The 27,452-nt window shown below is 42.9% G+C and overlaps 2 protein-coding genes across 2 annotated transcripts in view; one reads left to right on the plus strand and one right to left on the minus strand.

Moving 5' to 3' along the window:
- Positions 1–1,616: 1,616 nt before the first annotated feature.
- On the minus strand, positions 1,617–3,974 carry chst2b (carbohydrate (N-acetylglucosamine-6-O) sulfotransferase 2b). The gene has a single exon (XM_077244038.1). It carries the CDS (start codon positions 3,514–3,516, stop codon positions 2,119–2,121), a length of 1,398 nt encoding a protein of 465 aa, XP_077100153.1. The 5' UTR covers positions 3,517–3,974; the 3' UTR covers positions 1,617–2,118.
- An 11,676-nt stretch (positions 3,975–15,650) lies between these two features.
- The window catches only part of LOC143752270 (NXPE family member 3-like), a 36,463-nt gene continuing 24,661 nt past the window's right edge, over positions 15,651–27,452 (plus strand). Inside the window, exons 1-2 of the mRNA XM_077245409.1 lie at positions 15,651–15,772; positions 16,415–16,479. Of these exons, the coding sequence (XP_077101524.1) occupies positions 15,742–15,772; positions 16,415–16,479 (96 nt within the window). The 5' untranslated portion in view covers positions 15,651–15,741. The remainder of the gene's footprint in view (positions 15,773–16,414; positions 16,480–27,452) is intronic.

Raw genomic sequence — 27,452 nt, forward strand, 5'->3', positions numbered from 1 at the left:
AAAATAACTACATTTAATACAGCAATGTTTTTTTGGTAGGTTTTGCCATTGAATTTGGGTCAAATATAACCAAAGTTTTACTTACTGTGTTTTTTTTTTTTAGGTTTTTTTTTAGACTACTTACTATTCTAACAACAAAGTAGTGCATTTTGAATTTTTTGTCCAAATCCAACCAAAATAGCAGTTGATCTGTATAATTGCTTTTTTTCTTCTTCTTCTTCTTTTTTTAGGATGAAAAATGGTTTAGCCCTATTTACTTTCTTCCCAGCATGCATTATAGTGTATCAAAGAAACAATTTTCATGAAATGATTAAAAGCTGCCTAAAATCTGACACTTCACAAATTTCCACAGTCAAAGTGGAAAGACAATTGGTTTATTCTGAATAAAGGCCGATTCACACAAAGAACGATAACAATAAAGATAGATAACTATAACAACAATTATATTAGCATCCACACCAGCTGAAAATATAATTTTGTTTATTATAAGCGCGCTGCAGTTGTCATCTGCCACTTTAAATGCTCAAGCTTTAAAGCAATATTATCGGATGGATACTGATTGGCTGTCAAGGCTTTTATATGTCATCAGCTGGAGAAGAAAAAAATGCTCTGAAAGTGATTCCAACAATAGATTTTCTTGGTGCCGTTATCACAATATTTGTGGTATGGACTCTGCTATATTTTTTTTTTAATTTAGAACTATTTTTAGAATTATATTTTTCTCGTTATAGTTATTGCCCTTTGATGTGAACGGGATTTAATTGTTTACTTTTTACTTTGGAGTCTTACCATTGAAAGCAGTCTGTAACAACAGTTCGTGGATCAACCCTTTGTGCAGTGACATTACCGGTCACTTTACTCAGTTAAACTAGTCTCATGGTTTACCAATTTACCAATCAATGGTAATCAAGTGTCACCCTGTATGAAACAATGTTTGATAGCATCAGTGTTCTCTCACTCCTATTCACATCCCTGAATAACCAATGAAAAACCATATTATATTTTTGACCAATATAGGACTCTCAAGTGCCACTGCCTACACTGAATAGTGCTGTCAAAATGATTAATCTTAATTAATCGCTTCTTATATAAAAGATTTTGTTTACATAACATTGTTCACAAATGTGTGTGTGTGTGTGTGTGTGTGTGTGTATACACATACATATATTTTTAATATATACTTTTAAATTCTTATATATATATATATATATATATATATATATATAATGTAAACAAACACTTTTATGTTAGATGTGATAAATCGCGATAAATCGATTTGACAGCACTAGCACTGAATGTACTTGAGTTAAAAGAACCTACTTCCAAGTGTTGGTGAAATATATGACAAAATATCTGAATGTCACTGCAAATATATGACAACATGTCTGAAGGTCACTGCAGTACTGTACATTGTACATGACAAAACACCAAACCAAACGAATCCGCCAACAGATGCTGCTAGATCTTTTCTCAGAACTAACTAAAACTAGGCCAGTTTTGCAGTTTTTTTTTTTGTGTGTTTGCTTTTTTTAAATGCAATAAATTTCACCTAATATGATGAAGGCAGACGTAAAGGGGACGAAATAAAGCAGCAAAATTAAATATAGCTCTTAAGATTTTCTAAAGAATTGCTTTAACGTTTTATTTGGTAATGAAAAATATGCCTTACACAACACATAACACTGGCATTCATTGTGAACTTTAATGATTGTCTTTGAATTAATTCTAAAGAAATAGCATTACCTGCACTCTGCATAACAGTTTTGATCAGTATTGTTGTTGCTCATTTTCATTTCTTGATTTTACATACAGTAAATTAACTGAAAATCCAAAACAGACCTAGAACCTTTCAAACAACCTTAAGCATCCATTTAAGGGAAAAAGGGCAATGCAACATTTGTTTAGTACAATATAAATTTTCCAGCTGTGGTTAACAGATGCTGCTGTATCAAACATCTACTGGTTCGTTTAGAAAACTAACAATGCTATTGAATGACCCCAAAGAGCTATGACATTCCAGAAAGTGATCGTGAAATCCTTCAAAAGCACTTTGATTGTAACAAACAAATCCACAGTTTCAGGTGGGCTTTTGAAAGCATCTCTAGTGCAAGAACTCTGTCACAGTTTGGAGGCAGTCAATAAAGATTTACTCAGGTCTTTTGCTTCTCCAGCTGTTCTTACACGTTCATAACCCAGGATGGCCATTGCATTATGGCAGTACTCCTCTACTTGTTTTATTTGTTGAATACTCAACACTGTTCTCCATGCACTGGCCGCCTGTGTTGCGTTCCTGGCCGACACAATAAATGGCTTTGAGGAAGAGCTTGTGCCATTAGTCATGTTGAGAGCAAAAGACTCAATGTCTAGGTTGGCACTGAGATTGGCAAATTGATAAACATTCCGGAGCGTTTTGACAGGGTTATCCACCAGATCTTCATAGCGCACCGCCAGGTATTTCCCTTTCAGCCAGTCGGGTGGATTTAAGGCACTCCTCAGGCTCCTGTACGTCTGATCACATATCACCTCCATAGCCCCAACCGAATGGTAATCTGCACCATCTTTTTTACTAATTTTGTGGCCGGGATCCACAAAGGGTATCCGACGGAGTTTGGGATCCCTGCTTCGGACCACCTGCAAGTTCTCACGAATCAGCCCGTGCCTCGATTTGATCCTGGAGTTGGCCACGGCTCTGGGATCTCGCACAAGGTGAATAACCTTCAGATCCAGAGACGGATCCTCCATAAGGGGCGCCAAAACATTGACATCCAGAACCCGGACCCCTTTTATGACTATAGTGTTATACTTAAGGCATTCTTCCTCTAAAAGACTGAGGCTTTGTGGAGGACATTTTTTGCACACTTTGTCATCCACCATCCCGACTATTTCTTTTCTATAAGCTGAGCAAAGAGGATACGAGCAGATGACTTTATTAAGTGTGGCCCCAAAAAGTCCAAGGGAGGTGAAGTTTTTGCTCCCAGGGCTATTGTACAGCTGAAAAACAGAAAGATCGCAGCGGTACAATGAGCTCAGCATGTCCCTCGCTGCTCCCTGTAAGGACACAGCATCACCCGGGTACAGCTTCTGCCAGATGTGCCACATAGGTTCATACAAGAAGAAAACCTCTGGATGTTGATTAAATAGCTCTCCAAAAAATGATGAACCGGACCTCCATGTGGTCAAAACATAGACAAGCTGTCTCTTCTTAGCGAGAGATGGTCTGTAGAGGAATCGGATGTCCGACCTTCCCTGATACGGAGTGCTTCTCATCTGGAGATTACACTGTTGAGGTTCTTTAGTCCATCTGTAGTTAGCCAAGTTCAGCATTGTGAGAACTAACAGCAGAAAATACGCTATAAACAGTACTATTCTTTTTCTCCGCAACACTTTCATTACGATTCCAGGCTGGGATACTATTTTCGTGGGATGGTTCCGATATGTTTTGAGATTTCTGTCATAAACACCATTCTTTTCCCCTAGTACAGACAATTGAAGTTGTAGGAACTGGTTGCTTTTCATCTGTTGAAGGATAGAGTGACTTAAACCACTCAATTACAGTGAATGAGCAACTGCACACACATTATCAATTCAAATGATGTTTCCATGCAAGCAAACTTTGTTCTTAATGAAAACCCAGATGTAATCTCGTGGTTTGCTGACATTTTATCCAATATCCATCACATCCACAGTCCAGTCGTGGGCATTTGTTGAATGTAGAGTCACTGCAGTGCGCAGATCCTCCCCTCAGTCCTCGGTCAAAATTACCGCGAACGTTTACAAAATCATATCCGTTTCTACGTCCATCAATATCGACCATAAGAGAAATGCTTTGAAAAAAAACGTTTGCTTATGTTGTGGTTCGCTGCGGTGATGGAGAACCACTACAGTAGAGGAATAGACATTAGTAGATTATAACCGAGTCACCGTTATGAATGCAGTCAGGATGCATTCAATACTCTGCGAACATCCACCGTCTTGTTTTTCCAGTCGCGCGTCGTGATGCGCGTCTTCTTTCGCCGATGCGGCGTCTGTCTCCTGCTTTCACTGTACTGAACTGATGCAGTCTCGGTCCGGGGTAAAAGAGACCCTCCCCTTCTCCACAGCTAGTGGAAATAGACTGGTTGTTTCGCCACTTCAAACGCCCCCCTTCATCATGTCAGTGGTTGGCTAAACACAGAAAGTGCGGCCGTGAGTAATTTACGCGAAGACTGCACAATAAATAGTTATTAACTGCACGGCGATTAGTTAAAATCACGGGAATCATACATTGATTTAAAACACAGGCACTCATCTCTTTTTTCTCTAGTCACTTTAAGCAATTTGAACAGCAGAAAAATAACAATTAATAAAAATAGGATTTTTGAGTCATTCTTTCTTTCATTCAATTGCAAAATACCAAAACAAACTCTAGGTTTTTGCAGACATATAAACACAAAAATTGATTTTAGTAAGAAAAATAGTAAGATTATATGCCTGCAAATACTTTCTGGATTTGCAGGCATAAACACAAAAATAATAAGATCATTTAATCAAGCAGAATGCATATGTCAGTTCATTCATTCTTTAGAAACATTATAGCCACCAGATGTGAAGTAATGACACAAGTTGCCATTTAATATTAGGTCCTATCATTAATATAAATTTATATAAATTTAATTAAAAAGTTATTTAAGCCATTGCCAACCTATTTTTGTAGATTTTTATATAACTGATTGTTATGTTTGTGTCTGTTTTGATCTTCTGTTTTCATTCTTAGTCACATGTCTTTTGGTTTCCCGCCACTCTTCTGTTACCATGCCAACCGTCATTAGTCCATCTTCATCACCTGTGTCCTGTTAATCACCTTCATCTGTATCACCTGGTTATGTTCATCAGTGTCTGTATTTAGTTTGTTCAGTTCAGTCAGTCTTTGTCGGTTGTTAGTCTTACTTAGATGTGTTTTGTGTGCGTGTTCCTGCCCGTCATCCTGCCTGTCTGTACCTGTGAGAGTTATTTGAGTAAACTGGTAGAATTGGAGCTTTTGACTTTGACTTTTGACTTTGACTCAACCCGCACAACACTGTGACAGAACAACCGACCACCCTATGGACGACGGGGTAAAAATAATCGTCCTGGCTGAGAAAAGCCAACACTTCCTCTCGTTCGTCAAGGGGTTTGTCTGTATTGCCATCCACAGCACCTTTTGACGACGAGAGGTTGTGTACATTGTTCCAGATCGGGGCCACCTATCACCACCAGATCGACTTCCCAGACACCACCGGACTGAACTGGAGGGAAACCGTTATCCGGTGTCTGGAGAGCGTCGATCCCCGATCTGGAACACAACCCTCCAGTCCAGAGCCTTCGCCGCTGGCCCCGTCCAGCCCAGAGCCTTCGCCGCTGGCCCCGTCCAGCCCAGAGCCTTCGCTGCTGGCCCCGTCCAGCCCAGAGCCTTCGCCGCTGGCCCCGTCCAGCCCAGAGCCTTCGCCGCTGGCCCCGTCCAGCCCAGAGCCTTCGCCGCTGGCGCCGTCCAGCCCAGAGCCTTCGCCGCTGGCGCCGTCCAGCCCAGAGCCTTCGCCGCTGGCGCCGTCCAGCCCAGAGCCTTCGCCGCTGGCGCCGTCCACCCCAGAGCCTTCGCCACTGGCGCAGTCCAGCCCAGAGTCGTCGCCGCTGGCGCCGTCCAGCCCAGAGCCTTCGCCGCTGACGCAGTCCAGCCCAGAGCCTTCGCCGCTTAATGTCCCGTCTGCCCAGCCAGAGACTGTGTTCCCACCCAGCCTCCCTCTCCCACCTCCTCTCATCTGTCACCGTTCCACTCTTCCGCCACCGCCTCTCATACCCTCAGCTCACCTAAGCACCTTTGGCGATTGGAGTCGCTGTGGGCCTGCCAGCCTGCAGCTCCAGCGTGGCTAGTGGCCGAGTCCCCAGCTACACCTCAGTCCTCAGAGCCCACACCTTCATCTCGGCCTGTCAGCCCTTCACCTAGATCCATGACTCCTTTTGCCTCCGCGGTCCCTCTGCCCGGAAGCTCCGCTGGGCTCGATCGCCACTCCAGGTCGGCCTTCGGTGGTCGAAGTCCAGTTCCTGCCACGGACTTCCAGGATTCGGGCTGCACCCTCACCCTGCACCCCTTCGGCATACCTGGACTCCTCCCTTCCTCTGATCTCCCCGTCGGCCTCCCTCACCGCATCGTCACCCCGGTCATCCATCCCTACGTCACCTCTTCAGTCCCGCAGATCAGCGGCGCAGCTTCAGTCCTCCAAGCCTGCGATGGCGCCATGGTTCATCGGCCACTCGGTTGCGCCGTGGCCGCCCGAAGGGTCCTCACAGCCGTGGCCGCCCGAAGGGTCGTCACCGCCCTGGCTGCCTGCTCATCCTGCTCCGCCCTGGCCGCCTGCTCATCCTGCTCCGCCCTGGCCGCCTGCTCATCCTGCTCCGCCCTGGCCGCCTGCTCATCCTGCTCCGCCCTGGCCGCCTGCTCATCCTGCTCCGCCCTGGCCGCATGCTCATCCTGCTCCGCCCTGGCCGCATGCTCATCCTGCTCCGCCCTGGCCGCATGCTCATCCTGCTCCGCCCTGGCCGCCTGCTCATCCTGCTCCGCCCTGGGTCCTTCAGGAGCGAGGTCGCGCCTTCCGGAGGGGGGGAGTAATGTCACGTTTGTGTCTGCTTTGATCTTCTGTTTTCATTCTTAGTCACATTTCTTTTGTTTCCCTGCCACTCTTGTTACCATGCCAACCGTCATTAGTCCAACTTCATCACCTGTGTCCTGTTAATCACCTTCATCTGTATCACCTGGTTATGTTCATCAGTGTCTGTATTTAGTTTGTTCAGTTCAGTCAGTCTTTGTCGGTTGTTAGTCTTACTTAGATGTGTTTTGTGTGAGTGTTCCTGCCCGTCATCCTGCATGTACCTGTGAGTTATTTGAGTAAACTGTTGGAACTGGAGCTTTTGACTTTGAGTCCTTCTTCAACCCGCACAACACCGTGACAGTAATCAAATAATCAAGTCAAGTATTTTTAGCGGTTTAAGATCAGAACTAGAAATATCAGATTTACAAATGATTCACTCTTTTGATTTGAAGCTTTTCTAACGAATCAATCAAACAGGTTAACAAAATCTCTTAAGGCTGAGGCTAAACTTATGTTATAAATAATGTATAAAAAAGTGAAATACATGAATATTGATAATAATCAAAATATGATTTTATATGTTGCTCCAAGTCCTTAGATTGAAAATTACTCAGTGCTTAAAAAAAACATTGTTGTGATAGGTTGGATGTTGATTTAAAGGGGTGGTGAAGTGGCATTTTCACAAGATGTAAAATAAATCTGATGTCCCCAGAGTGTGTGTGTGTGAAGTTGTAGCACAAAATACCCCACAGATATTTTTATATAGCATGTTAAAGTTGTCACATTTTGAGGGTTTGCAAACATGCACCGTTTTGTGCCTGGCCCTTTAAATGCAAATGAGCTGCTGCAGAGGGTGGGGTTTCAAGAACTCTTGCTCTTAGCAGCTGTGATTACCTAACGCAGACACTAAAATGACATAAACTGTTCTGCCTTTAATGTTAAAACGGAGTCAGACAAAGATGGAGAGACTCAAGAAGTGACAACATATAGAATGCAACAGGACTTCTCTGAATTGTTAGTTAACTCCACATCAGCAACATAAATTCATCAACTATCTTCAATAAGGATATTCTGTCATGTTAATCTATAAATCGCTCATATAGGAACTGTTGTGAGATGCACACAGAGTGACTTTCTATTGCATGTGAAAAAAAGGATGCTAAAGTTTGAGCTGACTCACAAATACATTCTTATACAAAAACTTTTCCTCTTCTCAACATGGACTGCGTGTTCCCGGGGGCGGGGTTTATGTACATTTTAGGGTTGCTGATGTCACTAAATCCGGGAGGAATGTCGTGTAGTCCCTACCAGCCGTTTTTTGTAGTCCTTTTATTTAAAAGCAAATATCTCCCTTTACTTTGAACATTGAGCGTTGTAACTTTGCAGATGTTGTTTATGCTCAAACAGCAACATTTCACACTAGCTAAAGTTAGAAAAGTGAAATCATACTTTACCACCTCTTTAATAGAGTGGCCTGAATGTAGCTCAGTTGTGCACATGCAGAAAATCTACACCATGTGCACAGGGGTTTGCTCTTGCTGTGATCTCATGTGACTGTGAGTGGCAGGTTGTCCCATCCTCGCACCACAAATCATGTCATCAGACAAGAGAATAGATGTCACTGCAAGAGGAAGGGAAAGTTATTTGATTCAAGAGGGTACATGAATAATTAAAAAAAAGATACATCATTTATAATAAATACTGCAATATTCCATTAAAAATAATGGGGGGAAAAACAACCGTCAATTTTGATTTCATGGTGACTTTAAAAATAAAGGTAAACAGTTAATAGTTTTTAAAAGAACCATCTTTATCTTGGTGTGAAAAACATTTAAAAAATCTAAAAAACCTTTTGTGTAATGGAAGGGTTCCGTCAATGTTAAAGTTATTCGTGAGATTATCAATGTCAATAAAGAACCTTTATTTTTAGGAGTGTAACATTGTATTTTTTTGCACATGTATTTTCAATGTAATCATGGCTAATAAATTCCAGTATTGCCAGTTTATTGTTTGAATTTATGTTCTCAAGTAGATGACCAGCATTATAGGGCTCTGCCGAGCCTGAACTATAATCTGCAGCAATAGTAAAAGTATTGCTAGTATGTCGTAAAATTGTAGTATGTTATTCCAAACATAGCCAAAGTTTCCCAAGTAAAGCATTATTCACACAGTGCATGCCTGTCTGCTACACCACTGATATGAAGCATAAAATAAGGATCACAAAATAAACTATTTTTATTATTGCAAATCTAATGTAAAATATATTAGAGAATGAAAAATCTGGTATAAAAAAGGCAGAGGCTATTTGTACTAAGTGCAAATTGCAATAGATTATATTTATAATTGGTGCAAATAGTGGCAATAACTATTGGCACCTCATTGTATGTTCTACATTGTAAAACAGTATGCAATAACATATCCAGTGTATATGATTATATTCATTAATATCATACATTATATCATACAGTGGATACATTACTTGTTGCTATACCCTCCCCTACACCTACTCCTAACCATAACCATATTGAACCCTCTGATCAGTAAAGACATGCTCGAAGGTCCAGGAAGGGAGCAAGTAATATATGGAGTATACTATGAAAGGCTATGTGTTCGGCCTAAAGCCCAAATAATACTTCTGCGTTGAACTCATGCCATAGGCTGTGTGTAGCACATGTAGCCTATGGTGTACCCTCATGTGCGCCTCTCCAAAAATGTAACAACGCGTCAATTCTACACGGACCGCAAGCACGGTGATTGGTTTGCTAGAACCCATCGCTCGGGTTTCACATGCTCCCTCTCCATGCAATAAAAACCGTCGCGTAGCCTACAGCGTAGAGGCTGCGGCGTAGGCAAGGGGGTAATCCATCAGCCGGAAACTGAAGCCTCTTGGGAGCCGCCATTGTGGCAGAACTTCACCTGCTGTTAGCATTCCATTGATTCCCATTCATTTTGGCATCAATTTGACAGCGAATAACTTTACATCTGTGGCATCCAAAGACTTGATTTGTCCATTATTTATTTCTAAAGAAACACGACAATGTATAAAAGGCTCCATTACTTTGTATCTTACGTTATGGCCCCGTAGAAGCCGTTTTTGTGAAAATAGGCTAACGATTGCGTCATAACCACGCGACTTTCTGTCGCACAATAGAGACATTACCGTAAAGATAGGAGGAGAAGCTCGCAGGCAATCTTTTACTGTCTATGAGGCAATCGGGGGGACAGAGAGGCATAAAGTCAAGGGAGAAGCCCATAGATAGAGTCCATAAAAGCAACGGGACAAAATATTTCAACAACGTTTTTGAGGAATTAGGCGATTCAGATTTGTCTTGGCACAGCTACTAGAAGATTTACAACTGTCAGACTGTCGTCAAGTTCAGTTTGAGCCTGCGCAGTCGCTCAGCCATCAGGCAGGAAGTGCAATAATCAGGCTTCTGTCTTCTCCGTTGAAATCAATGGGGTCGCTGTGTCCATTTCTTTTACTGTCTATGGGCGTAGGTCCGACGCAGAAGTATAAATCAGCCTTTATGCATATGCTAGTATTCACATCAAAATATGAGCTGCACACGTCACGTCCAATCAACACTATAACCCCACATTCCATTTCAGTTATAGGCCTATTGAATAGCTGTTAGTCACTTTATTCAAACTTTCAAACTTGAATATTATTTTATTTAAAAATAAATGTCTACCTGATCTGATATGCCATAGGAAAAGGGATCGGAAAAAGACGGAGTCAAACTCGGGTCAGTTGTATCAAATGTGACGTCACTGTCCTGACATCACTGTCTCACCTCACCACTGTTCCAGCTGTGACCATGTTTGCTTTTTTCTTAAGTTTCTCTCATTCAGCTACTTCTTTAACCAACTACGCTTCCGAACATTTAGGTCTAGTGGTATGATTGTGTGTGTAGTGAGCTGTGTTCTCAGCCGGAGTTGTTGGTGTGCGTGGAAATGCAGTGAGATGGGAAGCAATTCATGACTTTCCATCACTGACAACGCATAAACGGTTTTTATTTTGTGTTGCAGCCATGCAACCTTTCGGCAAACACTCATGGCAGTTGGTGAGTGCAGAGCAGCAGATGGCAAATAGACAGCCTTTTGTACATTTTCCTGCCATAGAGTAGCTGAAAGGGTAAAGTACCAGTTGCAGCATGTGGAGTGGAACGTTATATCTGCAAGAAGTCAGTTACCACAGGTTTAACTGACTGGTGTTGCTGGAGTCCAGTTGAACAATGTGTTTGAGCACAAGCAGTAGCGTAGCCAGAAAAGAGACTTTGGGTGTGCATCTGAAAAACTGGGTGTGCCACATTTATTGTCAGATTACTGTGCAAAATGATTAACCATAACCATGCCCCACATAACCATAAACTATATAAAATATAACTATACATTACACTCAGGATCACCATAGTCATAACATAGTGCCTGTTAGCTGCTTAAAGGGAGAGACGGCGTGGCCTGGCCTTGAATGCATCAATTATATCATCTAGGTCCAGTGTATCTGCTAGTTCTCGTTCAAACGTCAGCAACGAGAGGCTATTTAGTCTTTCTGTGAGCATGGTTGCTCTGTTGCTGGATTTGATTCGGTTCACTGCTGAAAACAAGCGCTCCACAGAACAGCTTGTAACAGGCAATGTGATCAAAACACGCAGTAAACTGTTCATGTTGGGGAAAACGTCCTTGTCACATGAGTCTAAGACTTCAATTAAGGATGGGTAGAGGTGACCCCCATCGACCTTTCGTTTGAACAATTGCACAAATACTGCAAATTCAGGACCTTCCACTACAAGTCCATAGTGCTTACTCGGTACCTGCAATATGTCCATCTGGCCAAACGCGTCAGATCCGGGCAGCAAGGAGGCAGCAGCCTTCATTATTCCGTAGGAGTCGCTCTGAAACCGGCTGTTAAGTTCCATTAGCTGTCTGTCAAGAATGGAAATCCACAAGGATTGCAAATCCAAGTCAGTCCTAATGGGCGCATACCTGCCCACTGTAGAGGTCACATGCGAGTCGGAAAGCCTGGCAGGTAATTTCTTGTTACGTGCACCCACTACGTCCCAGTTGTGCACATCGTTTTTTTTCATGACGTCATCAGTAAGCCCAATGATTCTCTCAAATTCCCCGTCTGAGTTATTCCTAAATGTAGTAAAAGTTTCTTTTAAACCTTCAATCAAGTGGACACAGTCAGTAACAGAAACAGATGGGGACTGTAGGCCTTTTGTCACAAATTCACTTGCACTGAACAGCTTAGAAAATGCAACAAGGAGAAAGATGAACCTCTTGGTTTGTATTTGTTGCAAAAGAGACTCTGCATCTATTTTGGTCTGGCCTGAGCCTTCTGCAAACTCACTCAGTGTTTCCAATATGACGTCGTACAAAGTCAAGACTCGACTCACAGACTCAGATTTTGAACTCCATCTAATATCCGTGGAGCGCACAAGCTCCAGGCAGGGTTTGTCGGGATGTAGCTCTTTTTGAATCTGTAGAAACTGTGCGTGTCTGTTGGCTCCAGTCATGAAATGATGCAGTGAATTTATAACATCAAAAAAAGTGACCACAGTAGGAGACACTTTTGAGGCTGTTGAAAGAACAAGATTCAGGCGGTGCGAGTGGCAGTGTACATACACTGCATGGGGGAATGTTTTTTTGAGGAGCATCTGCACCCCAGCTCTCCCACCTGACATGACTGCCGCTCCGTCAAAACTGAAACCCACACACAATTTAGGATCCAGCTGCAGCGGTTCCAGTACTTCCAAAATTTTGCTTGCTATGCCAGAGGATGTCATATCATCTGTTGCCACAAATCCAACAGCTCTCTCTCTTAGATTGCCATTAAATATAAACCTCACACAGACAGCAATTAGTTCCTTCTTCGAGAGGTCCTTGTACTCATCAGCTAAAACGGCATAATAGGTGTCAGCCTGTGCATGCAATTCTGCTCTGATTTTTCGTCGGAGAAGTGATGCTGCAGTTTCAAGGAGGTCGTTTTGAATATCTGGGCTCATCATTTTTGCATTAGCTGGAAGCTCATCAAGGCGTCGTTTGATCTCGGGGTCATATTGACAAAGCACTTTAAACAACTCAAAAAAGTTTCCTCTGTTCAGGCTTTCTATGTCTTCCTTGTGACCACGCAGTGCAATCCCTTGTTTCGCACAGAAAAGCAAAATGTCAATGATAACTTTGACATGTGCCCGGTTTCTTTCAATCAGGTCAGTAAAATGCCCCTGTGCGTCTTTTGTTACCTGATGTATGATGTCACCTTTTCCAGCCCTTTTTATCTCCATGAAACCTTTGTGTCGGGCCACAGCAGCAGCATGGGCTTTACTGGCTTCATGTTTTATACAAAACTGACCAAGATGCCCCCAGTCTCTAAGTCCTGCTTTGCTGAATCTGTCCTCCTTGGGATCAGTGTTAAAGGGGAGACAGGAATGGCAAAAAACAGCATCCATTGTGATACTGTACTCTAACCAAGTGTACCGGCCATACCACTTAGCAGAAAAATTCCTCCTCTTTCCACTGACTGTTTGCGTGACTGGAAAAGCACACAGTTTTGGCTGACATGCAGGCTCATCTACTGCAGAAAGGTTTGTAGGCTTAAGCTCTGATATGGAGGCCATTTCGTTGTCTTCTGATTCTACATTTTTTTCCGTAGCCAGCAGTGCAGGAGGAGTCACACCTGTTGATGTTGGGCCCGGGGAGGGAGAAACATCCTCATCAGGTGTAACGTTAGGCCTTGTGTCCGTCTGTCCATCAAGCCGAGGTTTTTTGCAAAAGAAATTAAGCAGGGAGCTCTGCGACATATTGCTAGCAATGTACAGTCAAAAATTCTCTGTTGTTTATATGCGCGGCAAATATCTCTATGGAGATGCTAGGGTCACAGCAGCTGCTGTTTGCTGATTGGTTGGCAGTACGAATGTCGGCAGATATTTTTTAAACGAAAATAATTTAAAATGTAAATTACATTTCAACCTTTTGAGCGTTATTATGGCACCATAGCCTTTATTGGATTTTTATTTCTGTGCCCCTGAGAGTATGACTAGAATGTTAAGTGACGTCACAGAACTGACAGATTCAAACTGCTTTCGCGGACGCGGTTGGGGTTAGCTGGCGCTGAGCCAGAGACGGACGCGCTCAGCACTTGTCATATCACAACTAATATGCATTGTTTTCAACCACATAATGTTTATTTTAGGTTTCAGACATTTAAATACACATAAGCACTAGTAAAGCAATACATTTGGAGTTAGTAAAATATACACAGATGGCTAGTATGGAAGCAGCAATAACAATCTATTCAAATGTAATTTGCTGATGTGTTTTATTTATATATCAGACACACATAGCGGAACTATAAAGTTTACTCTATTCTTCTCCCAGTTCAACGGCCACTTTCTTTCATGTATTTCGGGAGAAACTGATAATTTCAGGTGCTGTAAATCCAGCTGACAGAGGACTCTCTAAACTGCGGCGATCATCTTGTTATATAGATTATAGATATCATTTATAGAGGTTTTTAAACGAAGAATTGGAATATCAGACATGGTAAATTAAATAAAAGCGAATAGCGATACATCTCTGTCAGTTATTGTGGCTGCGGTGTGTCACGTGACAATCATGACGCGTCGCCATGGAAACAAGGTCAGTTAAAATTTGTTTAACTTGCGCTTGAAAGTGTTGATTTAAAAAAAATATTTTAAGTAATCAACAATAGCCCAAGTTTAGTAAAACATTTTTTATTAAGACTATAAAAAATAATTCTGAATCCATTATTAGGTGTGCCAGCTGTCACTGTGGGTGGCACTGGCACACCCTGGCACACCCGTGGCTACGCCAGTGAGCACAAGGTTTGACAGCACTACAGCACCGTTAGCTGACAGGTAGTAGAGAGAGGAACAATGGTGAAGAATATTCCTTCCTTCTAGAAAAGCAGCAGATGTAAACTGAACACCATTATCAGTAACTATACTCAATGGATTTTCATTGTGGCTGAAGACTGATGACAGAAACAAAATCACAGAATCTGTAGTGACAGTGTGAGTAAAGGAGACCTCAGGCCATTTTCTATTAGTTAATGTAATAGCAAACCTGCAGTTAGATGCAGCAGTGTCAAATGGTCTGATAATATCCAAAGGTACTTTCTGCGATGGTCCATCTGGCAGCGGCACTGGCTGTGGAGGAGCAGGATGTGACTTTTGAAAATTTTGTCATTGAGCTGACACACGTGGCAAGAACGGACAGCATCAAGAACCTGAACATCCATCCTTGGCCACCAATAGATATCACGAAGGGGTTGTTTGGTCCTCAACTCTCCTTGATGTCATTTGTGCTCTATGGAGACCAGCATATATCAAAGAGCACCAGGTGCAATCAGCCACGAGCCTCAGAAAACAATAAAACTGTTCACTTGAAGGAGTGAATGAAAACAAGTGAGCGAATTCGGACAGCCATTATGTGTAGATCGGTTGTACACTTGTTATTGCAGTGAATAAGTGCACTCAATAACGTCCACTATGGTTTCGGACACCACTACAAATGGCTGTCCCCTCAAATAACGCCCTATTTGAGGGTATAGGGGTTGATTTCGGAACCCTTCTTTTCACACATTTGTAACTCCGCAAAAGTTATTTTTCTCCCTTTTCAAAATAGTAGTCCACAATATAATTTACATTCTGAACAAAATTGTCACATTTGGTTTAGGGTTTTGTATTCATCTCCATGTTTTCATGTCTCTATTATGAAGTTTTCCTATCGTCATGTTCCTGGTTTTGTCATGTGATTCCATTATCCCGTAATGTGATCCTGTCATGTGTCATTGTTAAAGGATAAGTTCACTTCATTCATTTGCTTTTCATTAGTCTTCCTTTGTTTGAATTTTGTTTTGTTTTTCAACACAACATCAATTCTGGCAAGACCCAACAAAGAGACACAAACAGAACTTAACTTACATAGTGAGAGAATAATGAGGTGATTGATTAGTGCACAACTGAAACTGAGTGTCCATGACAACCAACTGTTTTGCTGGTTCAGGTGTGTTTAATTGGGGTCGGAGCTAAACTCTGCAGGACAGTGGCCCTCCAGGACCGAGTCTGGAGACCCCTGCTGTACAGTATCTTATAGGAAACCATCAGATGTGACCATGTTCATTCCACCGACAGCTAATTCTCCAGGTAAATAGTAGTTTATTGGGAGTTTATTATTAATGAGAATATAAATCAAATTGATTTATTCTTTTTGCTTTAAATGTAATTCAGTGTGTACTTGTAACTATCTTTGTGAGGACCAGTTTGAGTTGTAGACCAGCGGAGAGAGGACAAAATTAGTAAAGTGAGGACATTTTGGCCGGTCCTCACTTTTTGAGACCCTTTTAAACACTTTAACCACCAGGGGTCGTTGTATACTTAAAACCGCTAGTGGGAAAGATTTACCCATACACATGACAACTGTTTTGATATGGCTAAAAAACATATTATGTTACTGTATTATGTCACTGTCTTCACAAAGTAATGTCTAGAGTAATGAAATGGTTATTTTTAGTCATTAACTATGTTTTTGTCCTGTTGTTTTTTTATGTTCAACGCTATTTTAAGCAGGCTACACTAATCACTTTTCCTAACGGTGAATATAAACCAGCCTACAATGACAACGAGAATTAGAAGGAAAAAAATACATATTTGGGTGGTATAATATTCTAATAAAATGTAAGGCACCTAGTAGTGCTATGAGAGTGTATTGTATCAATAAATGTCCACACAAAGAAAGATGTACAAGAATGTGTGTATTTGCACAATTTTCTCATTACAGTGTCTTAGTTCACAGGATAACACACGGTTGCATTTGCTTTTTGCTGCTATGTCTTTGGACATCCATCTGTATGGTAAGTTAATGTTAAACATATTAAATAATATATATAATGTTAAGAACCATATAATATTTATACCCTTTTATGCAGTGTTTAATTTGTAAATAAATAATTGCCGGATCAAAAACAGCAATTAAATGGCACTGTGACCGACACTGACCATACAACTTACACTAAGTTTTTGGGGAAAATACAATGACATCACTAAACATGACAGCACAAATTTTATTTTAGTTTTTCAAGAACTTTATTGAACAATATAAACAACCATAAATGTCCTGGTACAAAATAAGAAATGTCTTCTGTCTTAATCAGACAACAGTCAAGCATCATAACACAAGATAAAGAACATATAAAGAAATAAAATAAAAATATATAGAAGTAAATAACGAATAAAGAAATAATTGACTAGGGGTTCTCAGCAAGTTTAAGATCCTCTATTAAGATACTAGTGACGGCACAGCTATAAGAGCATCATTCACAAGTTTATGCACAGTGCTAACTACAGCCTAGCGCAGTGGTTCCCAACCTTTTTTCCCCACCACACACACTTTTTTTTTTAATTCACAAAAAATGTGTATTCTAATGTGATTACTTTTCAACTCTGTTATTATTATTTAAACAAAAAGAAATTTAAGATAGATTTAAACCGTGTTCTTTTTTGCCAACATAGTCTACTTTACAGACATTATTTTACAACTACACATTAATTTAAAGCAGCAGTAGGGAGTTTTGAGAAAATGTTGACTTAGCCTGAAAATTTGAACAAGCACAACTTAGGGTCCAACCCCCTTGCTCTCTGCTGCGCTACAGCCCTCCCTCCACAGCTCCTCCCCCACAGCTCCTCCCTCCATAGGCTCCTCCCACAGCAGAGCCTGCCGTGAACGCGCAGGCTAGTAAGCAGGGCCACCGATGACGGCGGATTATAAACAGTTATGGAACATTCACAAATAGGGACGAAACATCAACAATATGCTTTACATTGACTATGGTCTGTCCATACTTTGACTACAAACTTGTTCCTCAAATCATTATGTATTTTGCAATACATGTAGCAGCTAACTTTCTAACGTTGCACTCTTTCTATAAGTTATAAATAGCTAGTAAGATTAAAGATTAACGTTAAAGGATTAGTTCACTTTTAAAAAAACTTTTGCTGATAATTTACTCACCCCCATGTCACCCAAGATGTCCATGTCTTTCTTCAGTCGAAAAGAAATTAAGGTTTTTGATAAAAACATTCCTGGCTTTTTCTCCATATAATGGACTTCAATAGGACACAAACGTTTCAAGGACCAAATGACAGTTTCAGTGCAGCTTCAAAGGGCTTTAAACGATACCAGACGATGAATAAGGGTCTTATCTAGCGAAACGATCGGTCATTTAAAAAATAAATAAAAAACTTTAAGTTTTATAAGCACAAATGCTCACCTTGCTCTGTTCTGTGATGCACGTTCGTGATCCTGTTCGAACTCGTTCATCAAAATGAACCAATCTTTTTTCGAGTCATTTCGTTCGTTGAATGAACGAAATGACTCAGAAAAAGACTCGTGCAAAATAAACAAATCTTTTCTCGAGTCATTCCGTTCGTTAAATGAACGAAATGACTCGAAAAAAGATTCGTTCATTTGGATGAACGAGTTCGAACAGGAGAGTCACGAACGACGGTACGCGCTCGCGCTGTGCAAGAGAGGGGTGATCAGCGCGTACACGAGCGTGATTGACACTGCTAAGACATTCCTCCTGGCTCTGATTGGTTGTTTCTGACCGGGAGTGGTGTATTTCTGCAAATGGCAATAGGACCACAGGGAGGAGCCAGAGGAGCTTGATTTTTTCACAGATTATCTGTCTGATATTCTACTGTCAGGACATAATGACAGTTTTAACAAATATTTGTTTACAAAAGCTACCTACTGGAGCTTTAAATAAGCAGAAGTTAACCTGCCGTACCAAACAAACCCATAAAATAGTCAATAAAAGTTTTGTCATTGTTACAAACTGCTTTGAAACACAGGTTGAAGACTCAAAAACTTTTTTTTTTTTTTATTGAGGGCAATTAACAGTTGTAATCCACAGAACAGATATAGGGTCCAAACCACACGACAAAAAAATCCAGAACAATGGAGTCCAAGACTAGTGATGTGACAATTGATCTGAGGCGTCGGAGCTTGTGTGGAGCATAAATGGGCTTGCCAGATGAAGCCTCGATTCGATGCTTGTGTTGTTAACGTAGAAATAATGTGACCAATGACAAACGAAGCATCCCTTTCTGTCCAATCATGTTCAAGCTTAATTTTAAATATTAGAATGTTCGAACCCCCAGATCAGAGAAGGTTTTTATTCAGACTTAATAATTTACATTTTTAAATACCCAGTCATACTTAAGTAATGTGAAGAATACAAATTATTTCAGGAAAATAAAATGTTTGCCATATGCAATTCATATACGTATTCATTATTCTTCGATAATAACTATGAAGGTAATATGATATCATAAAGAATCGCATGCGCAGGGTAAGATTTTTGAAAGTGTACATAAGTTTGCAAGCGTAAATTAAATTTGCATGCACAAGAGAAGATCTGTAAAGTTGTAAATTGCCTTTCAAGTGTAAGAAAAAAATATTTGCAGCATTTTACTGTTATTCCTAAGTAATTCATGTATTGTGCAGCTTCATGCTAATGCAAAATAAAGATGATCTGTATTCTTATGACTTGCATTTTCACTTTTTTTTTTTTTCGCACAAATACGGCCAAAAGCATTGCAGGCCTGTGAACAGCAATTTGCCACCGAAAACAACAGAGTCAGGAACTGCAAAACAGATTGATCGCATAAAACAAACCTTTGTGTAAAAAAATAAACTGTTGCAAATGTCTAAATGACTTCTTGTGTGCATGGGGCAAAAAAGTTCTCGAAATAACCCGATTTGTACTGTTGCGTCTTTCTTTTAGCTGCTCTAACAGTTTTTGAACAATTCTCTCACTCATTGAGTTTTGCAAGGTGAAGAGGAGGGCGGGTACACCTTCCTTCATGTAGCCAATCAAATGAGTTTCTCGCTGACTCACGATCTACTCTTATCTGATTGGTTCAATAAACACGCCAATTACCAGAACACATCTTTATCTTAGACAATAGAGAGCCTAAGTCCCTCCCCTCCGGCTCGGGACCTTATTTCAGAAAAAATATGTATGGTAGTCAATGGCGAGAGACAACTTATCTTTTTATTCCGTCTGAACTGTGCCCTGAATTATACATATGATGTTTGTCAATTTAAAAGATAATTATGAAAGTCAAGAAAGTCACAGTATGTCATAAAATAGAAGAGTAACATTTAGTTTTATGTGAAATTCGTTCAATGAACTACATCTCTCGTCTCGCACTATGTACGTCACCAAGCTCGTATGTGTGCAGTCTGGTACAAAACACACAGGCATGACGGCGTAACGTTACGATTATAACGTTAGACTATAGAAAAAATGACAGATGTTAGCTTCAGTAAAGTTAGCTTCATTCATTGAGAGAAAAGGTATGACGTCACATGCGCGCCTTTTGGGTTTGTAGTCTTTGTAATTACGTATTTTTACAGTCTTATACCTCAACAGTTTTACATCAAACTGCGACTTTCTTGACTTTAAAATGTATCTTTTAAATTGACAAACATCATATGTGTAATTCAGGGCACAATTCAAAAAATTAAATAACTTCATATATCTGCACATTGACTGACATGTGATAACACGTAGGCCTACAAGGTATATGGATACATACACACCTGTATTCCGTAGCCTGTTTCACATAAAGTCAATGTATGAGTTAGCTACATATTATATGTAAAGAAAATTATGTACCCAAATTAATTTTAAATACAGAATAAATGTCATGTTTAAGAACGAGAGTGGAGACAAGAGCAGGTAAGTGAGGTTTATTTATGTTGAAGTAAATCCAGCGGGGAAACAAAGTCGCAGCTTCAGACACACAGGAACGGACAAGTGATGCAGGGACCTTGATGAACGCCGGTGAAGTGCTGTGATGAAGGTGAAGCGGTGATGGCCAGTCCAGAGAGTGCTGTTGAAAAGTGACGAGGAACACGAAGACATCCAGGACAGGAACGCAGGTACAAGAAACAGCCAGACAGGAACGGGAACGAACACCAGGAACACCTCACAACGATCTGACAAGGACGAGACGAAAACAGTGAGTATAAATAGGCATCGCTGATCAGGTTCAGCTGGTGCTGGGATCGAATGCAGCTGGCGCCACTGATCAGCGGTGCGGACGGGAGACGCCCACACTCACACACACAACAACAATGACACGAGACAAGAAGGATACAATGAACTCAAACACCGTGACAGTACCCCTCCTCCTAGGAACGCCTCCTGGCGTTCCCAGACGCCCTTACCTGTCAATTGTAATCATCGATAAGGGAGTGATCCAGGATGTCCCTAGCAGGTACCCAACTTCTCTCCTCCGGACCGTAACCTTCCCAGTCCACCAGATACTGGAATCCGCGTCCCCTCCGTCTAGAGTCCAGTATACGACTAACCGAAAAGGTTGGTTCCCCATCTACGAGTCGCGGCGGGGGGGGGGGGGAACCGGGGCAGGCGGATTAAAGTGTGAATGAAACACGGGCTTTAATTTGGAAACATGGAAGACGGGGTGGATTCTCCAGTTTGATTCGGACTGCCACCGGACTAAGGATTTTGGTGACAGGAAACGGGCCGATAAATTTAGGGGGGGGGTTTTTGGAAACGGAGCGGAGAGGAATGTTCTTGGTTGAAAGCCACACTTTTTGACCAACGACGTAAACGGGAGGCTTCGACCGGTGGCGATCGGCCTTAGCCTTGGTGCGCGCCCTCACCTGGAGCAGAGTCTCGCGGGCTCTGGTCCATGTGCGGTGGCACCTCTGGACGAAGGCGTGAGCGGAGGGGACCGCGACCTCGGATTCCAGGCTAGGAAAAATCGGTGGCTGGTAACCTAGACTACACTCAAACGGAGATAGGCCCGTGGATGACACTGGCAACGAGTTATGAGCGTACTCAACCATGGAAAGCCGTTGACTCGAGGAGGAAGGATTCTTGGAGACCAAACATCGCAACACTCTTTCCAGATCCTGGTTGGCTCTCTCGGTTTGGCCATTGCTCTGGGGGTGAAACCCGGAGGACAGACTGACAGTCGCTCCCAGTAACTTACAAAACTCACGCCAGAATTTGGACACAAACTGGGGACCCCTGTCGGAAACCATGTCAATCGGGAGGCCATGTAAGCGAAAGACGTGGTCCACCACAGTAACCGCTGTCTCCTTGGCAGAGGGTAATTTGGGCAAGGGGATGAAATGAGCCGCCTTCGAGAACCGGTCCACTACGGTCAAAACGACCGTCTTGCCCTGGGAGGGCGGGAGGGCGGTAATGAAATCTAGCGCAATGTGGGACCAGGGTCTCGAAGGGACAGACAGCGGTTGGAGTAACCCATCCGGGGGTCGATTGGAAGTCTTACCAGTAGCACAAACCGAGCAAGCCAAGACGAAACTGCGAATGTCGCGAGCCATAAGTGGCCACCAGAATCGTTGCTTAACCAAAAAACAGGTGCGATTAACCCCTGGATGACAAGCCACGTTAGAACAATGCCCCCATTTGATGTCGTCGGACCATAACCCCTCCGGCACAAATAATCGACTCGGTGGGCCACCGGGCGGAGGCGTTACCCCTTCTAAGGCCGTCTTGACCTTCGACTCGACCTCCCATGTGAGTGTGGAAACAACTAGGGTCTCGGGTAAAATGCACTCGGGAGTAAGCGGGCGTTCGGAATGGTCAAAAATACGAGATAAGGAGTCAGGTTTGATGTTTTTGGAACCTGGGCGGTACGATAGAGAAAAATCAAAACGACCGAAAAAAAGAGCCCACCGAGCTTGCCTGGAGTTGAGTCTCTTGGCCGTGCTGATATATTCTAAGTTCTTATGATCAGTCCAGACGATAAAAGGTACCCCCGACCCCTCTAACCAATGACGCCACTCTTCTAACGCTAGCTTGACCGCCAACAACTCCCTGTTGCCAATGTCATAGTTACGTTCAGCAGGTGATAGACGATGGGAGAAAAACGCGCACGGATGCATCTTGTCGTCTGTGGAAGAGCGCTGGGAAAGAACTGCGCCTACCCCCACCTCTGACGCGTCGACCTCCACCACAAACTGACGTGAGGGATCAGGGGCTATCAAGATGGGGGCCGAAACGAAGCGGCTCTTCAGTTTGGCGAATACAGCCTCAGCTGTATCGGACCACCTGAACGTCGTTCTGGGGGAGGTCAAGGCAGTCAGAGGCGCGGCTAGTTGGCTGAAATTGCGAATGAAACACCTATAGAAATTGGCGAATCCCAGAAACCTCTGTAGGGCCTTACGGGAGTCTGGGCTTGGCCATTCTACCACAGCCTTAACCTTGTCAGGATCCATGTGCATTCCCTCAGACGACACGATGTGCGCTAGAAAAGAAACAGACAGTGCATGAAAATCGCACTTTTCCGCCTTGACAACAAGCCCATTCTCTAGCAGTCTATGAAGCACTCGTCGTACGTGCTGCACGTGTTCCTGGAGAGAAGATGAAAAAATCAATATGTCGTCCAGGTAGACATATATGAACTGATCAACCATATCTCGTAGCACGTCGTTGACGAGTGCCTGGAAAACCGCTGGGGAGTTGGATAGCCCGAACGGCATAACCAAGTATTCAAAATGTCCCCCGGGGGTATTAAATGCGGTTTTCCATTCATCCCCCTCCCTGATGCGAACCAAATGATAGGCATTGTGCAAGTCCAATTTAGTGAAGATCGATGCTCCCTGCAACCTCTCGAAGGCTGAAGACATCAACGGCAAAGGATAGGTATTCTTTATCGTGATGTTGTTCAACCCCCGGTAATCAATACAAGGTCGCAGCGAACCATACTTCTTCCCCACAAAAAAGAACCCCGCCCCCACTGGAGAAGAGGAAGGCCGGATAAACTTAGACGCTAGAAAATCAGAAATATATTTCTCCATAGCCTCCCTTTCTGGAACAGAAAGTGAATATAACTTGCCCTTAGGCGGAGACTTACCTGGCAGTAAATCTATGGCACAGTCATAGGGACGGTGAGAAGGGAGAGAAGCAGCACGGGACTTACTGAACACTTCCTTCAGGTCCAGGTACTCAACGGGCACGTTGGATAAATCCACTGTTTCCTCCTGAAACACAGAAACAGGTACAGACGGACAGGCAGACATAAGACAAGACTTAGAACATTGAGTGCTCCATTCAGAGATGGAGTCTTGGCGCCAGTCAATACGGGGGTTGTGTAATGTGAGCCAGGGGTGACCAAGGACAATGGGTGTCAGGGGCGAGTCCAGGATGAGAAATGACAGTGTCTCAGTGTGATTACCAGATGTAGTAAGTGTTATAGGACCGGTAGTGAGAGCAATGTTGGACAGTCTTTGACCATTGAGAGCGTTGACGGATATGCTGTGATCAAGAGAAGTGACAGGAATGAAAAGTTTATGTGCTAACTCACGGTCCATGAAATTTCCCTCAGCCCCTGAGTCCAGAAGTGCATGACAGTCGTGAGTACCGGTCGTCCATCTCAGTCTTACCGGGAGGAGCGTGGATGATGGTGGTGAGGACTTCTCGGCGGAGATCCCACCCGATAGTAGCCTCAATGTTACTACCGGGCTTGGCCTTTTAACGGACAGTCATGTACGAAATGGCCTGCCCCTCCGCAGTAAAGGCAGAGTTTGAGGGACCTCCGCCTTTCCTTCTCCTCCCGGGAAAACGAGCCGGGGGAGCTAGACGTTCCATCCTGGCGAGTCTAGCATCCACTCTGAGAGCCAGATCTATGAGGCCATTCAAACTTGTGGGTAGGTCCAGAGTGTAAATTTCCCTTTGGACACGGTCAGCCAGCCCACGCAGGAACATGTCCCATTAAATCTTCATTTCTTCGGCGAGTGCCTGGAACGAGGCGCAGCATGGGTCTTGGTTCTCCCACACCGCTGTTCCCCATAACGCCGCCCTTCCAGTCAGCAGCGTCAACACGAAGGCTACTCTGGAACTTTCGCTGCTGAAAGTGCGAGGTTGGAGCGAAAAATGCATTGAGCACCAGGTAAGAAACGCCCTGCAGTAGTTGGGCTCTCCTCCGTAAGCCTCCGGGACCGGAAGACGAGGTTCCGACTGGAAGGACGGCCCCGGTGGTGTGGGTTGAACTGGCGGTGTGGGCGGCGCAGTGGGACACCTAAGATGTTGAAGCTGTTGGGTGAGCTCGGACACCTGCATCACTAAAGCTTGAACTGCCCGCCCTGTGTTCGAAATACACTCCTCTTGAGAATCCATCCGATTGACTGTGCGAGAAACAAACTCGTTGAAAGTAGTCTCCGAACTCCCTGCTGCCTCCATGCCACGGTCAGATCGTTCTGTCATGTTTAAGAACGAGAGTGGAGACAAGAGCAGGTAAGTGAGGTTTATTTATGTTGAAGTAAATCCAGCGGGGGAACAAAGTCGCAGCTTCAGACACACAGGAACGGACAAGCGATGCAGGGACCTTGATGAACGCCGGTGAAGTGCTGTGATGAAGGTGAAGCGGTGATGGCCAGTCCAGAGAGTGCTGTTGAAAAGTGACGAGGAACACGAAGACATCCAGGACAGGAACGCAGGTACAAGAAACAGCCAGACAGGAACGGGAACGAACACCAGGAACACCTCACAACGATCTGACAAGGACGAGACGAAAACAGTGAGTATAAATAGGCATCGCTGATCAGGTTCAGCTGGTGCTGGGATCGAATGCAGCTGGAGCCACTGATCAGCGGTGCGGACGGGAGACCACGCCCACACTCACACACACAACAACAATGACACGAGACAAGAAGGATACAATGAACTCAAACACCGTGACAATAAAGCAATAAAGATTCACATAAATGATACTCACATAACTAAAAGATGCCCAAACACAAATGTGTCGGTCAAACACACCCTAATAAGAGAAAAACATAAACTACTGATGCATTTAGAACCTTAACGTTATTTTACATAACCCTTATTGCATCGTCTCACACCATGTGCATGCAAAGCACTCAAAATGGAATGGTTAATGCAACAGATAGGCTACACTCAACTCGTAAAACACAAAAATAACAACTTGCATTTCTAGCATGTTTAAACATTACAATAATGCTGTATAGCTTTAATACTCTTGAATGCATGTAATAAACCATTAATCATTTGCATTCGTGACCCTCGAGTTATTTAAATTCGTACAAACACTTTAGAACATGGAAAAGTCACTTAAAACACTTCACAATTACTTTCTTAAACCTTTGCATCGTCATATGAACATTTAGAAGAATGTTTAAAGTGTATATTATTTTGCCTGAAACAATAAAAGAGATAGACGAAATGAGTGTCATTCCCTTGGTGCGTCAGTTTACTTGCACCCGGGAGAAAGCTTAGTCTGTATAGTGTGATTCACAGGAGCGCTCAGGCGCCATCTGCTGGTGTAGCGGTGAACTGACATATAATTCTATTTGTGTTCAAATAAAAAAAAACATAGGGGACTGTCTTCTTTCAATTAATTATGTGATAAAACATTTTATAACACCCTTTACACAATCTTATCTATTCCCGGAACAATCAGGGCTTCGTCATGAGACTTCATTTGCCCATCCCTATCCCTACAGATTACTGTTACCTGTAAAACAGGATAAAAAGTAAAGAACGGGAGAGAAACGTCTGCTCTTTCACAGCTCCTGTGTACATATGAGGGAGCATCATGCACAGTTAACCGTTCCGTTCGCGACTCTCCAGACAGAATATCAAAATAAGAGTCATTTTTCTGTCCATATAAATCAATATCCATGTTTTAATTTGCTCATCAACACTGCATAAGAAAATACAATCATAGAACTTGGAACAATATACATATTCAGAGAGTGAAGAAACAAAACACAATTACATAGGCTACTAGGGATGTGTCATTTGCGAACAAGCCATTCTTTGTAGCGAACGAGAAGAGCAGTCTCCCATTCGGGAGACCCTCATCTTTTTTGGGGGCAGGACTTTATTTGGATGAGCACACCATGCGGCCAATCAATTGGGAGGACAGACTAGGAGCATACCATTATGTGAAAGGAAGGGGGACACATGCGAGTGATGAAAGCGAGGGTAGTGGTAAAGGCCAGGTACACAGAGCGATAAAGAGAGGCGGGGGAAATGCGGGGGATCATGTGTGTGTATATATATATATATATATATATATATATATATATATATTAGAGATGCTCCGATCAGCATTTTTGGGGCCGATTACCGATCACCAAAATCATGATCTGCCGATTGCCGATCACTGCCGATCACAGAATAGCAGGGGAATGGGAATCTTTTATCTATAATCTAGCAGAGTTTGCACCATTTGTAGAAATGTGTTTATTTAATTGTATTTAGAAAATTAGATGTCTTAAGGCTACTGTAGGCCAGCTTTCCCAAATAAGGCAGAGTAAAGCCCAATTTATACTTCTGCGTCGAACTTACGCCGTAGCTGCGCCCTAGGCTGTGCGTAGCGCGCGTACCCTTCGGCGTACCCTGACGTGCACCTCTCCAAAAATGTAACAACGCGTCAATTCTACACGGACGCAAGTGCTGTGATTGGTCTGCTCAAACCGCTCCCTCGGGTTTCAAATGCTCCCTCTGCGTGCGTCAACGCGGACAACGAGTCAGAAGTATAAATTAAAACCAATGCGTAGTCTACGGCGTAGAGGCTCCGGCGTATGTCCGACGAAGAAGTATAAATCAGCCTTAACATTAAATTATTCCAAACAAAGAGGGGTCAGGCAGACCAACACACATCAGATCAGCCTAATGGGAGGGGATCAAGTTACACTTAGGCATATTTGGAAATTGTAGCCTCTTAATACACCCACTACATTTACTAATTGGCAACAAAATGTACAACTTGTTACACCAAAACTGGCTACTGATAA

The sequence above is a fragment of the Siphateles boraxobius genome, unplaced genomic scaffold (assembly GCF_051911475.1).
Source record: "Siphateles boraxobius isolate OS27281-9 unplaced genomic scaffold, OSU_SipBor_1 26, whole genome shotgun sequence".
NCBI lineage: Eukaryota > Metazoa > Chordata > Actinopteri > Cypriniformes > Leuciscidae > Siphateles > Siphateles boraxobius.